The sequence below is a fragment of the Pan paniscus genome, chromosome 8 (genome assembly GCF_029289425.2).
Source record: "Pan paniscus chromosome 8, NHGRI_mPanPan1-v2.0_pri, whole genome shotgun sequence".
NCBI classification, from domain to species: domain Eukaryota; kingdom Metazoa; phylum Chordata; class Mammalia; order Primates; family Hominidae; genus Pan; species Pan paniscus.
Genome location: NC_073257.2, coordinates 141,855,001 through 141,869,810, shown reverse-complemented (window position 1 = coordinate 141,869,810; position 14,810 = coordinate 141,855,001). Strand labels below are relative to the sequence as shown.

At 57.3% G+C, this 14,810-nt stretch overlaps 1 protein-coding gene across 8 annotated transcripts in view; it reads left to right on the top strand.

The window, feature by feature from the left end:
* The first annotated feature begins 10,854 nt into the window (after positions 1-10,854).
* Positions 10,855-14,810, top strand: part of EBF3 (EBF transcription factor 3) — a 127,853-nt gene continuing 123,897 nt past the window's right edge. For 7 of the 8 annotated variants that reach the window (XM_034931722.4, XM_034931720.4, XM_034931719.4 and 4 more), the window contains exons 1-4: positions 10,855-11,503; positions 11,615-11,771; positions 12,133-12,196; positions 12,906-12,961. In XM_034931722.4, coding sequence (XP_034787613.1) covers positions 11,370-11,503; positions 11,615-11,771; positions 12,133-12,196; positions 12,906-12,961 — 411 coding nt within the window. In that variant the 5' untranslated portion in view covers positions 10,855-11,369. The remainder of the gene's footprint in view (positions 11,504-11,614; positions 11,772-12,132; positions 12,197-12,905; positions 12,962-14,810) is intronic. The other variant, XM_034931715.3, reaches the window with a different exon arrangement.

The window sequence follows — 14,810 nt, the reverse complement described above, 5'->3', positions numbered from 1 at the left end:
GACCAATGCCATTCCTCTCCAGACCCCTGAGATCAGGAGTCATTGTCTACATGGCCAATGGCTCTCCATTCATTCCTCGTTCCCGCAAAATTATGTCTTGAGGACCCACCTAGGGTAAGGCTTGGGCCCCATTCTCTATGAGCGGCTCCAGAAGAGAACTGAGTGGGCAACGCGGTGTGCCCAGGGGCCTGTTTAGAGGCCCCTGTTAGAGGGGCCTGTTTAAAGGCTGCCTGAGACTGCAGCCTTGGAGAGAGGGGGCAAGGAGAGGAGCAGAAAGCAGGGTGGTGTGTGTGTTTGGTTGGTGGGGGGGGGGGCGGTGGTTGGGCTTGAGAAGGAAGGGAGTCACCAAGTCGTTATTAGAGGGATTGAACCGTTTTCTTGCCTCGTCCACAGCATTTTACCTCGACTGGTCAAACAGACTGAGCAAAGGCCACTTGTGAGTCTTTGTGTGTGGCACTGAATGGTGGCCCTCCCCAAACCCTTCCCTTTGCCTCTGAAGCCACAAGTGACAGAACCACATGACCAGAGCTCTGAAGTCCCACAATGGGGTTGGAGTCCCAGCTTCCTAGCAGTGTGACAAGAACATGCCCCTTAACTTTTCTGAGCTTGGGCCTGACACATAACATTCAATACATGTTAGTTGCTATTAAAAACATGGGTAATTTTATATCTTAAAATATTGCATATTGCTTAAATGGTTTCATGCTGGCTCACATTAAAAATGATTCCCAAGTGAAGATGACAAAGGGGAAATATTCGTTATTTAGTTCTTTTCTTACATTAAGCGATCATAATAAAGTACATTTCTGGGTTGCATTCTCTAGAGTGCCTTTTGCTAAATAAATGGCCAAAAATAACTTTCCCTTCCAGTAAGATTTCATGATTCAGCACACTCAACGTTCACTATAAAAGCTTAAAGTGAAGAGCACGAAACAAGCCTGGGAGCAAGAAACAGGCGAGAAAAAGCGATGGATACAGGAGGGTGAGGCCCACATTCCCACAAAAGTGCTTTCTGTTTCAGACAAATCTCGGCAATAAGAAAGTTGTCTTTATTCAGGTATCTACATCACACTTAGGTTTGGAAGAAGCAGATGGATAAGAATTAGTAGGATCTTCCAGGAGTCCCAGGTTCTCCCGGAAGAGGCAAATTAGAAAAAGCGCAGCAGCCCTGGGTAGGGGCCCAGGGCCCGGAGCCAGGGTCTGGGCTAATCAGCCCCTCCCAACTCCAGGGCGGCCATCAGGTTGGGGATGCAGGTCACACCCCCGCCTGACCCCTTTTCTTTTCCAGAGCAGCAGCTCCAGATACTTATGAGAAAAGTTACACCTCTGGTCATTTGCTGGGTGACATCAAAAATGGGAGTGGAGTGGTCAGGCTTGCCTGGCCTCTGAAGGGCGGCCGAAGCCCTCCTTCACTGAGATTGCTCTAAACGCAAAGCTCATCTAGGAGCCATCCAGGCGTTTTTTTGTTTTTGTTTTTTCTTCCATAGCGTGGCTTTATTGGAGAACCCCAGCCTTTCTCTGTCTTCGTGGGCGATCTCTTGCCTCTTCCCATTTCATTTTAGCCGTCACGGGGCCCAGGAGAGTACTTTTCATTACGTTATCCGTATCCTGGAAGATGTCCTCTCATCCACTTTACCAAAAAGGACCGGGAGAACCCGAGCCATCTCCTGCCCACGGGAGTGTGCGCTCATCCACACAGACGGCTTCAAGCCGCCCAGGGCCTGGGACCCGTTTCCAGATGCCCTGCGAAGTGGTGTCCACAGCAGCGGTGCCCCACTCCAGGCCTGGCGCACTCTTTTGGCCAAGGAGGCGCACGAATGCCCTCGGGCCCCCGACGAAAGAGAGGGGCTCAGGTCCTTGCAAGGGGGCCTCCCCGCGGAGGAGCCCCGCGCGTGGCCCAGGAGGCCTCTCCTCCAGGTGGCTAGCGCCGGGCGCAGCTGCGGCCCCGGGGCACGGTGGCAGGCGGGCCGCTGGGCCGCCTACGGGCACCTCCACGCGCCCCCGCTCGGCCCTAGCCCGCCGCGCTGCCGCCGCCCGCGGTGGAAGGCAGCGTGGCGCGTGCGCACTGGCGTGCTCGCGGCCGGGCCCGTGGGCTCTCCCGGGAGGGCGGGAGGTGGGAACGTGGGAAGGCGCGGGGCCGCCCACCTCCCGGCCAGCAGCCCGCGCCGCCGACACCTCGCGGCCAGGGCGCCCGCGATGTCCGTCGAGTGAGCGGCACAGGTAAGCGCGCTCTCGATCCCGTCGGGGGCTCCCCGCCCCAGCCCGCGGCCCCCAGGCGGCCGCGGCGCCAGCAAAGTTGAACTTCGCGCGTGGCGGGCCGGACGCTGAACGCTGGGGGCCGGGTTGCCGGGGCCCCGGAGCCGGGTGCGCTCCTCTCGCCTACGGGAGCGCGGGCGGGGCTGCGGCGGAGGCGCGGGGTGGGACTAGGGAGGCAGGAGCCCCTGATCATGAGCTGCGCCCAGGCCTGGCCTCGCAGTGAACTTTTGCGCCGCGCCCTGGCAGCGTCTTGGTTCCTGGCGAGCACTGCCTGGGAGGCCTCCGTTGGCCTCTGCTCGCGGCCTTCCCGGCGGGCCTGCGGGGAGGCGATCGCGTGCCAGGGATTCTCGGCGCGGGGGAGGCGCGTACCGACACGGGCGAAGATCCGGGGTTCCGAGGATTTAGCTGAAGGACCCCGCGTTTTTCACTCTCCGTCCTCCCCCAGTACAAACGCCAGACCCTTGGAGGGAGGGATGGGGAAGGTCGAAGCGCCTAGATGCCTGGACGACAACGCAGGAAGCAATTAAAACTCCTCCTTTCGGATTAACAACCAAAAATTGATCGATGTGTCAGGAATACCATTGATTTATGAAAGGTGCTTATTTCTCTGGTATGGAGAATTTTATGTTCTCCAGGTGAAACCAAGTTCACCCAGCTCCAGCGTAGATTGATGTTTTAATAAAAATAAATAAAGGGGAAAAGCTCGCCTGGTCTTTGGGGACATCAAGTCTCAAATCGCAGAGTTAGACTAACAAATCAAATTGCATTATCTTTACATTTCATATCTTTTAATCTTGTGCCTAAAAATCGCAGGCAGGAGAGCGCCTTCATTTCGAAAGTTTTAATATAGTGCTTAAAAGTCCGCATAACTAGCAATCAATGTTTCATAAGCAAAATGGCACGGGAGCGTCGGGTAATTGTGATAAGTGGCAGGCGGCGCGGGGCGAGCGCGGCGGCGGCGGCGGGAGGAGGAGCGGGCTCTGGGCGCTGAGAGGGAGGAGGCGGCGGCCGCCCGGAGCCGCGCGGCGCCCGTAGATGGCGCCCTGGCCCCACGCTACGCCCGGGATCCGCGGCTCCGTCGGGCGGCGCGCGGGCGGGAGAGCCGGCGGGGGCGCGGGGCTCGGGGCTCCACGCTTGCGGTAGACTTGGACCGGGGCGGCACGGCTAAGGAGGAAAAAAAATTAAGCTTATTGTTGCCATTTTTAATTTAAGGCCTGGGCAGTCGTTTGGGGCGGATGGGGGTCCGCAAGTCCAAGGCGTCACTGGGAGCGGAGGGATTCCCGCCCTCCCACCCCCCGGAGACCCCCCCCACCTCACCGGCTGCAGCTCAGCCCGGGTGGCGCTAGCGCAGCGCCAGTCCCGGCCTCCGGGTGCGCAGCCCAGGCGGGGCCCTGGCGTGCAGATGCGCGCGTGTGCGGGCGAGGGTCGGCGGCACGGCGGCAAGGACACCGAGTTCAAAGCCGCCGGTGGATCGCCCCCGAGGGCGGCCCGGATGGCCGGAGGACCCCCCCGCCCCCACGCCAACGCACCCCCGGAGCCCGCGCCAGGCCCGCCGCCACCGCTGCCGGCGCCCTCCGCTTTGCAATGTAAATTTCAGCGGGACAAATTGCTTATTAATAGTCTAGAAGAGAAGCCGGTTTCTTTCTTTCTTCTTTTCTTTATCTGTTTTTATTTCTACATGGCCCCTAGCTATGCCCTGGGCCGCCTTGCCGCCCAGCAGTTTTCTCTTCATTTCAATGTCCTAAAGAAAATGCAAATTTCCACAGTGTGGCCTTTTTAAAAAGTTAAATTAGCAACAGCTTTAAGTGACTCCATTAGTATGGAAAACACACATGTTTAATGTGGGAATAGCTTCCTTTTAACGGGACTCATTCTGGTCTATACATTCAGCAAACCCTTGGAGTTGGTAAAGAATCTCTTCGCGGCCGAATTTGTAGCCAGAGGTGCACCCTCCCCCTTCCAGCCCCGGCGTGCACCCGCGTTCCTGGGGGGAGAGGAGGGGTGCGTCCCGCCGCCGCGCGCTGCCGGACCCAGTCCGCTGGCTTGGATCCCTTAGAAGCCGCGCGAATGTGCGCGAAAGGGTTTGTGCAGGCTGGAAGGGAGGAGAGCTTGACACATTTCTGTCCGAGAGCGGTATGCTCTTCCTTCCCTCCCGGCCTCATCGTCGCAGTCCCCGGAGCTGAGTTAATTACCCGGACGGACTCCCCGGCCCGGCCGCCGGCACCCATCGCCCCACTTTTGCGCACCAGAACGGGTGTATACACTCTGTTAAGGTGCTGTGAAGGAGTGAGATCGGGTAGCCGAGGAGGAGGACATTAGTACATCGGTGACCGTGGCCACCCTTTCTGTCCGTGCCCACTGTAGCTCTCCACCACCCCAACTTCCTTTACTCGTGTTGGCAAACCGCGGTTGCAAACTAGAATTTTATTGGCAAACTTTTGTGCGCGGTTAGCTTCCAGAAGAGGGTATTTAATTTTGTTATGAGGTCTGGCCGCCCCCTCCTTTCCCTTCTAGCCAGTGGCATCGCACTCCACACCCGTCCATGAAAGAGTTAAGATTTATGGTATGCTGGAGAGGTCTTGTTAGGATGTAATCTGCATTTTTTAACTACTGCATAATAAAAAGTGAGAAGTTTTGAGACACCTTTCTTGATTATACCTTTGGCGATACTTTAGGTTTTACATTTAATTTGCATTTTGTTCTTGGTGAATATTGAAGTCTTGAGTGGAGGATTGAATTTTATTAGGACATCTGGACTGACAATATCAAATCAGACACCAGTGTCCCAAAGCATGCTAAAATTTCAGAGTTAATTAGAACGCAGTGTGTTTAATTAAAGCCAATTATAATATTTGAAATTATCTGATCGATCCGTGTTTGTACAGTTTGGGTCTGTTTAGGTGTTGATTGGCGCACTTTGCGCGCTGTTCGATCTCGGAACTTCTCTGGGGAAAGTTTGCTTTGTAAACTGGCGGGGGCGGGCCGGCGCGGAATCGGCGTCTCCCGCGCCCGCTCGGGCGCATCCAGCAGGACTGATTTTCCGGGCGCCGCCGAACGCAGCTCGAGAAATCCCAGCTCGTTGCTAAACCGATGGGCCTTTTAGGGTCCGAGGGACGTCGCCACGCACCAGCTGTCTTTTCCAGCTCGGCTGCTCCTCCGGAGCATCTTTACAGACAGGCAACATTTAGGGTTGCCGGGTGCGTTGGGAGAAGCCCAAGTTCGCCAGTGTTTGATTTGGGGGTTTCGCTCAAGTAGAAGAGCCCCCAGAGCTGACTCGTGGGGTCGGCCAAAGTGACCGAAGGAATCCGAGAAAAGTTAGGAAAAGGAAACAATAATTAACTGTTTCCCTTATAATTTAGCACGCTGCAGGAGCCGAGGCACACCCCGGCGTTTTCGCCCCGCTTGGAGCGCCCATGGTTTTCCAGGGAGAAGGTTGAGCGAGTTCCAGGTCAGGTCCGTCGCCCCCCTGCGGGGCCGGGCACTTAGAGCGCAGGTTTCTCTCCAGCAAGGACGTTCGCATGGCGCTTGGTACCTAGGCCTTCTGCCCAGTGCCGGGCTTGGTCCGACCCTTGCTCACGCAGGTGGGCGGCAATTAGGACTAGGCGGCGTGTGGTGGTTTCCGCGCGCCCCTGGGGTCACGGCGTCAGCTAGGACTAGGTGCTCCGGTCGCGCAGGAGCCGGGGCCCAGCTGCTGGGGCCGGCAGGACCCGGGGCGGACACCTGCCCCGGGGTGGGTGGGAGCCCAGGCTGTTCTGCTCCCGGCTCCCGGCTGCGCAGCGGCACTCCACTCTCCCCACCCCAGGAGGCGCTGTTTGTCAAACTTGGCCGCCTTGGCAGGAGGCGCCTGCACGTTCTCACTTGGAAGCTGAGCCTTCCCTGGTACTGGGGGTCGGGCTTCAGCAATCTTAGCCGTACAGAATAAATATTAGGGGGAGGAGGCAATGCAGAGAACAGGGGTCTGGGACCCTTCAGTTTTTGCTTTTTACCCGTGAACCCAACAGGGCATCCTTCCTCCAGCGCAGGGGAGAGGCGTCCGTTGGTTTGCCCCATGTGCCAGGGCGAGTTGCCCAGTAACTTGCCTCAGAGGGCAGGCGGGGTGCGCGGCCTGTCTTGGGCTCTGCCGCCAGATGCCTCCTGAGGCCCCCGCGGCTAGCATCTCCGTGCCGAGAGGGCGAAGGCGCCCTCTCTGGTCCTGAGTAACCCACCCAAACCTGGCCGGGCTCCCTTTGTGCGCGACTGAGGTTGGGATGGCCCTTACTTCTCGGTTTTCCCCGGCCCACGGACGAGCGTGACCCCGTGGCGCAAGACGAACTTGGAGCGCTCTCAGAGGCCGCGTCACCACCCGTGGTGGGCAGGCTTTGCCAGTGAGTGCTGTTTCCACCCTATCCCGCAGTTCCCGGGATTTTCTAGGTGCGTCTCTCCCGGCCCCTCTGGCCTCCTTCCCACTGGGGCCCAGGGTCAGTCTGGCTCTCTCTTTTCCTGTTCTTTCCCCGGCCCTTGCTTGTGCTTGGCGCCCGATTCTGACCCCAGGCTTGAGCAGGGCTAGAGGCCCGGAGGCCGGCACGGTCTGAGCGTGACCCCCGGGCGCGGAGGACGTGGGGGCGGGCCGCGCCTGCAGCTCAGCACTGGCGGCGGGCACACGAACTGGCGGCCTTTCGTGCATTGGCTTTCACCCTTTCCCGAAGGCTCCAAGTGACATGGCCAGGCAGCTTGGGCCTGTGGCCATGGGCCCTCCGATGGTGCGGCGTCCGGTCGAGCCCGCGCACCCCCTGATACTCCAGGGGACTTGGCTTCCAGGAACTCTCGGCCCAGGCTTCTCAACGCCGGAAATGCAGTTTATTACTCTTTGGAAGGATGTTAGGGAGGTAGGCGGGTGCCCTGGGCTAAGCCTCGATCAAGAAGGGGGCATTCGCCCGGTGCCCTGGGCGCTGGGCCCTGGGCCCGTGCAGACACCGCGGCAGGCCTCGCGCCCTGGGACTCCAACTTGGCCGAAGTTTCTGGGTGGGGGTGGCTTGGAGTCCGGTACCAGCCCAGGTCCCCGTCTCTGGGCCTTGCACCAGGCACCAGTGGAGGATCTGAGACTGAGGAGGGGTAAGGGGAAAGTTTCCTCTCTACGCGCGCCGAACAGCCCCCTTCACGGGTGGGTAGTGGGTACCGGCGGAGGACGCTGGCACGGGCGGTGGCTCGGGCACTGAGTGGCTGGGCAAGGAGGCCAGGGTGAGCCTAGATGCGGCTCCTGGGAGGTTAGAGCCCCGGCTAGACTTCAGCCAGGTTTTTTGATGGTGCCACGGATCAGTGGCCCAAGCGCCGCCAGGGCCTTGTGCCCTGCGCCCGGCACGCCGCTCCCAGAGCCGGGCGCCAGGGGCGGCGGGCGCTGTCTCTTTAAGGTCACTGCCTGCTCCGGCACGACATGGGGAGGACAGCTGGGCACTGGCCATCTGACTGACTCCGGCTTGACATCTGGGAGCCCACTGGTGTGTGGCACGCGAAGCGCTTGATGCCGCTATTTAAATGCAAATGTGAGGGGGCTCATTGAAGCCTCTCCCCGTAAATCCGCACAAAAGGAATACTTCCCACCCTCCGAGGGGGAGGCGGCGGCGGCAGCTCGAGGGCCACCCGTGCAAATCGCGTTGGGCGCGGGGCCCTGAGCGGTCGCCGCGGCCGTCGCGGCCCGCGGGGTCCCCGGCAAAGGTCAGGCTCCGCCCAGTCCGGCCCCCGGACGCCGGTCTGGCCCCTGGGAGCGCTCTGTGCACCGAGGTTAGACCTGCGGCCGCTGTGGGCCTGCAAAACTTCCAAAGTAGCAGCCTGTTTCTCCTCCTCTCCCTTCTCCTGGGTACCCAGCGCCCCGCGTTCCCCAGAAAGGGCGAGGGGTGGGGGCAGGGCTCCCTCGGGAGATGGCCAAGCGCCGGGACGCGCTCCCAGCGTTACTCAGGACACTCGGGATTTGGCCTGCAGCCCCCTTCCCCATCCCTGGCCTGGCTGCGGTGTCCCTTGCTCCCCTCTGCTGCTGCTCCTGCCCCATCAAGTCGAAAATCTGAGGGTGGGATGGGGTGGGGGACCAGGGGGTACCCTCCCAGGCCGCTCCGCAGCAGGCCGAGGTGGAGACTCTGCCCGGTCGGTGAGTCCTTGTGCCCACAGCTCGGAGCCAGAAGCGGAGTGACAAAAAAGATAAAGTTGGTGAATGATAAAGACCGTATTTTCCACGCTTTGGGTGCGGGACCAGATGATCTAGAAAATGAGCTGAAATGGATTCAGCCTCCGAGCCTGTTGTGAGAGCAGCTGATTCCCCCATTTCGGGCCAGATGGCTGCTGAACACAGATTTGCATTCATTTTCGCTTAATATCGTCCAAAATAGTGGGGCAGCTGCATTTGTTGTCAAAAAGGTTTAAAACCCCTTTTCTTTCTGGGGCAGGATCGTTACCTTATGTGATGGGCTTATAGAACTTTTTTTTCCTCTTTAGTCAACAGTATCAGATTTAGAAGGATTTGTTTTTAAACCTTCTAATTTGGTAATCAGATTTAAATCGCCTTGGCGCGTGTAATCTGAATTAAAGATACTGTAAATGATTTTAAGCATGATACTTTCGTTAGCGCAAGGAAGGGGCACCTCTAGCACAGGCTGGACATTTTAGGAAGTGTGCTATAAAGGAAGCATTGTTTCCTATTTCCAACTTCATCTTTCCCGAAAAGGCACTTTGCATATTCTGACAATAACGCTTGCCTGGCCGCTTGCCCTGCGTGAGCCCCGGAAGCAGCTAAACACGCAGAGACAAAGCGTTTCTCAACCCCACCCTCCCTCGATGACCAACTTTATTTTGCGTTGTTTCTCCACGAAGAAAGTGTTCCCTCCTACACCAGGGTCTGCCGAGAGTGGAAAGCGCTGGGCTTATTAGGAATACAGAAATTTTCTTTTAATTTATCATGAATAGTTTCCATACACTTTGATTTAAGGTTATTAACATTCTATAGACAGTGGCATCTTTAATATGTGGCGATCGCTTCTAAAGACTAATCTCATTACCCTCAAATAGTCATAAAATATGATTTTATTATACTTACGTATTTAATTAGACGGCCGGCACCGTAATGGATTTTGAGATGGGACTGGCGCAACAGCTTTGATAATTCACTTATCTTTGGCAATAGTCATTAACCCCCAACACCAGCAAAATAGATCTCTTTCCAACACATCTTTTCTCTCACTCCTTCCAAGAGGCGTGGGGGTCCCCAGACAACGTGAATCGGACTTCGACTTTCCCGATTAATTAAAATATTAACGTACACACGCTGCCAATTCACGGGAAAAGGGAGTGCTGCCCCAGACCCGGCGGGAGGAGGCTGCCCTGCGACACACTTGCGCCCTGCAATCTTTTTTTTTTCTTTTAATCAAAAGGGCCTGATTTCTCTTGGCAGGGAAGTGCCTGGGACAGTTCCTGGTCGTCCCCTGGGTCTCTGCTCCGTGTCGCGCAGACGTCCTTTGGGCGGGCCGCGCTCCTGGGCGCGGAGTCCCGGCTGCAGGAGCTGGGCCACGGGGCCCACAGGCTGCCCGCGCCCGGCTGCCCTCCCGATTCCTAGAAACCAGGTCGGGAAGCCGCGCGCCGCGCGCTCACCCGGGTCCGGCGGCTCTGAGGGCCGGGCCACAGCGCCCGCGGCGTCCGCTTGGTTTTTGGAGCAGTTGGCTCCAGGGCGGTCTGGCCACCGCGCAGGTCGCGCAGCCAGACACCCGGCTCCGGGTCGCCGGAGAGGCCGGGCGCGCTTCCCGTCGGCCCGGAGAGACCGGAGCCTTCTTTGTCACTCGCTGTGCGTAAGAACAGGCCAGGGGCCGGGGTCTGCCGCGGCCACCGGGGGAGAGGGAGCATCTGGCAGACCCTGCCTCCGACGTGATTCCCTGCCCGGCACTCGGCGGCCTCCGCCGGGGTAGGAAGCTTGGGGTACCTGGCGGAGCTCAGACCGGGACCGGCCGGCCCTGCAGCAGCCTTAGGTCTGCTTAGAAATCAGGCTGAGCTGCGCGTCCAGCCTTGGCCGGGGAGCCCTGAGCACCCCTCCTCCCAGTCCGTTGCCCGCTCCTCCCTCCGGCGCCCTCCCTGCGGTCGACCTGCCTCTTCCCACTTCTCTTTCGGGCGGCCCCAGGACAAGCTGCAGCCCCTTGCATTTATTGCATGCATCTGGGCAACTTGGGGCGCCTCAGCATTTTACAGCCCCCCCCGCCCCGCCCATCGTGTTTGACTGTGTGGCAGGTTTTGCAGGGAGGTATTAAGGGGCCAAACTGCAATTGTGCAGCGGCTGCGTTTGTTTCTTTTCAAGATTTATTTGGGCGAGTAGTAACTTCCTTGGCCGCGGCTGGACGCGAGGAGCCGCGGTGCGTGGCGGGGGGCGGCGGCGGCGCTCGGTGGCGCTGGGCGGCGGCGGGGCTCGCGGGGCTCGCGGGGCTCGGGCCAGCTCGCGGCGCCGTCAGGCAGTCAGTCGGCGAGCGCGGCGGCGGCGGCGGCGAGGGGCGCGGCGAGGGGCGGCCGCTCCCATATATGGCGCAGGCACCGCCCCCCGACGTCACCCTCTGACAGCGCCGCTCCCGGGGGCTTCGAGTTTTGGCTCCCGGGAAAGGGTCCATTCCTCGGGGAGAGAGGGCTGAGTTTTGTGCGCCTCCGTCCGCTGCGCGCGCCGCTCCAGGCCCCGCCGCGCCCCGCCTGCGCCCGGGACTGCGCCGCAGCACTCACTGCCCCGTTTATTTGTCTTTGGAGCAGGCGGGCCGCGCCAGAAGCGGGCGATCCCGCAGTGTCCTGCAGCCGCGGACGCCGCCTGGCTAGGATGACACCACGTTGAGCGCGCCTGCAAACAACAACAACAACAAGCGCCGCCGCGGCCACCGCGTCCTGCTCCTTCGAAGCGCCGCCGCCGCCGGTGGAGCCGCCTCCGCGCCCCTGGCCGTCCGGAGCGCCCGGCCGCTGGTGTATGTCGCGCCTGCCCGGGACGGGCTGAAGCCGGCGGCGGGGCCGGACCGCAGGCGCCGAGCAGGGCGAGGGCGGCCAGGGCAGCCGCCTGCCGCCAAGCCCCGAGCGCCGCTGCTCGAGGAAACGCTTTCGGCCGGGAGCTGCGGCCGCCGCCAGCAGTTTTCATGTTTGGGATTCAGGAGAATATTCCGCGCGGGGGGACGACCATGAAGGAGGAGCCGCTGGGCAGCGGCATGAACCCGGTGCGCTCGTGGATGCACACGGCGGGCGTGGTGGACGCCAACACGGCCGCCCAGAGGTACGTACCGGCCGCCCCCGCGCGCCCTGGCCCCGGCCCCGGCCCGGCCCGGCCCCCTCCGCCGGCCGGCGCCGCGCTCCTCACCGGGCCGCTGTCTCTTTCCTCCCGCAGCGGCGTGGGGCTGGCGCGGGCGCACTTCGAGAAGCAGCCGCCTTCCAACCTCCGGAAATCCAATTTCTTCCACTTCGTGCTGGCGCTCTACGATAGGCAGGGGCAGCCGGTGGAGATTGAAAGGACCGCTTTTGTGGACTTTGTGGAGAAAGAGAAAGTAAGTGCAAACACACGATCACACCCTCTCTCTTTCTAGAAGTGGGAGGCAGGCGGTGCCGGTGCGCGGGGGTTCGAGTGCCCCCCTAGGCGGCGGGCTCGGCTCCGCCAGGCCACCCCGCCGCCGCCACGTGCGGCCGCCCGGGACCGCCGAGGGCTGGGCAACTTCTCTGCGCCCTCGGACTTACTCGGGGCGAGGAGAACGCTGGGCTTCCAGCAGGAAAGTGACATCACCGCGCTGCTTCGAGCTAGGAATCCTGCCATGTGTGAGGCCGAGAGCCTCGGTCGCGGAGGGGGACCGAGCGTAGTGGCCGCGCCTGACACCGATCGCACTAAATGCAATTATTTATCGTTACTTTCAGGAGCCAAACAACGAGAAAACCAACAACGGCATCCACTATAAACTCCAGTTATTGTACAGCAACGGTAAGTGCCTGCTGCCTGCTCGCCGCCCCTGCAGCGGCTGGCTCTCCTTTTCTGCGCTGGTGAAAGGACATAAAGATTTGAGATTAAAATGACATGGATGTAAACACGAAATCTTCTCATGGCATAGAAGGAAAACAAAACATAAACGATCAATAAGTCGATGGCACTTCACATGATTAACCGGTGGGGCTTGAAGTAGAAAGTAAAAAAAAGATCGATACGGGCTCCAGCAGAACATCACTTTTAAGTGACTTTTTTCAATTTTGCAAATTAATGTTAATTATTAGGATGGGGGTAACTCCATAAACCGAGCATAACTTACTTCCTGTGAACGAGTTTTTTTTTTTTGAAATCCTCGAGAGACATTAGAGTTCAGCCTCTCACTCAGTTTCTATTTGGTGCTTTTTCTTTTCTAAAAATAAACGACCACATGGGCCCACCGCACACAGCTACCAGGCCTGCTCTCCACCAGGCAAATTCCTTGCACCTTGAAATGCAAACCCTAAGAATCTTAAGGTTCTTAATTAGAAAAGAAAAAAAAATTAAGCGAGAAGTGGTGGGGTTCTCTTTCTCCCTTTCAAAGGGATTGCCTAAGTTCTGCTGCATCACCGTGGCAGCAGTCCTGAGTTACAGACTTCCTGTGCCCCGTGTGCCCTCCCCGAGGTGCAGCACTGAAATCCTGATGAGAATTTGTCTCTGTTTTTTGCAGGAGTCAGAACAGAGCAAGATCTGTATGTTCGCCTCATAGATTCAATGACCAAACAGGTGAGAAAGTTTATGCCTCTGCACGAGTTTTCACTGCTGGGCCTGGGTTGTCCTGGGCTTCAGAGGCAAGGGCACTGACAAATGGATCTCGTGTATTTGTTTTCCATTGAGTTTCCTTGACATGCTAATGAGAATTCCATATTTATTGGAATGAATGAAGCGATTGGTAAAATAGTTTATGTTGTCATTAGAACAGGACATATATGCTTTATTAAATGTCTTGTGATTGGAATCATATTCTGTCTTAATTATGGTAATTAATACTTGACAAAAATTTCAAGATGTCCCCCCACTTGTTTATTTTTAAATGCTTCTCTCTCTGCTAGGAAGCAGTTCATTTGGATTTTTTTTCCTATAACAAAGGCAGCTAACTCCTAAGCCCATCGAGTTGGACTTGATTAGTTCATTTTTTTTCTCCTTTCCAGTGTGATGGTCTAGTAACACGAGACGTTTATTTGGATTTAAAAGTTAAATGTGTTGGGGTGAAAAGTCACCTTGTTCTCCTCTAGTCCATCTTCACCTCGCAGCCCCCCCAGCTCCATAATTCAAACTCCAAGCTCCAGGGGTCACTCCAACCCGTCCACTGCTCTGCCCCCTCTCCCACCCTCTGTCATACCTTGTAAATAACATAATTACAAGCAGTTCCTTATTAAATTATTTAACCTGTCTTGGTCAACTTTTCCGATGATAACTATTGGCTATCAGTAATGTGATTAAGTGGAGAAAAGTGCGTCACTGCTTTTTGACATTGTGCAGTCTCTGGCTGCTGGTTTTGTGCTGGGTGGTGTGTTGTTGTTGATTTGGTTGTTTTAAAGATTTCCCCCCGCCCCCATTTTCTTAAAATAGAGTGTTGTGGTGGGGAGGGGGGCAGGTCCAGTTTGTAGATTAAATCCACTCGGCACAGATTGTTTTAAAATATACTTCCAAGCTGGACTTCACACTTAGAAATGAAAGTGGCTTCTTCGGTTTTGATGCTAACTTTAAGAATTGTGAGCCAAGTAAAGGAGAGCTCGTTGGGGCTTCCTGCAGCCCAGCACATATGCCTCCCACTCTCTGCATGCAATTAGTTTGCACATTTTATTTCCCCTTTAAAAAGTTTGTCCTTACCTAGGTAGCAAGGGTGTTAGATTTTAATGCCTGCAGTGGTAAACCAGTGTGGTTTTCTCTTAGAGTAAAACAGATCTGACAGGTAAACTAAGGTCTTTCTGACAAAGACAGAGGCGGTGTGCCTTTCTGTAATTATTTCACTCGATTCAGAGAAGCCTCTGGAACTCCGGCTGCTGGTTGACAGGGTGATTTTATTTCCTTTGTATATAATGGCTAAATGTTTTCGGAAATCGCTATAGTCTAATTAAGAGGTTTATGTAGGCAGCCCTAAGTTTCTCTGTTGTTGCACAGAGGAGGAGGAGGCTTCGTTTTAAGTACACTTTTATTGTTCATTTAGCCTTGTACCTTTGCAGTATAAACAGGGCTGAAAATAAAGGCATTTAATCTCCTCTCACTGACGGGCATGGAGGGGGGGGGGAAAGGAAAGAAATAGCCCAGTAACTGATCAAAGAGTCAATGGCGCTGAACCGACAGTTTATGGATTTCTGTTTGTGCTACAAAATAAAAAATAAATCAAATATAAATACGGGGATCCATCGGAGGACAAGCCACTCTCTCAGAAGCGCTGGTGCCCGCCGCGGCCACGCGCCCTGCAGCCCCAGGCGACTCGTTGGCCTGCGGTGACACCCATCACTTCTGTGGTTCTGAGCCGGGTCCAGGCGGGAGGCCGGGTGAGCGGGGATCGCGGGGAACCTTCCCTCTTCCCAGGAGGGCAGCCCCGGGCTTTCACCAGAAAGGGCTT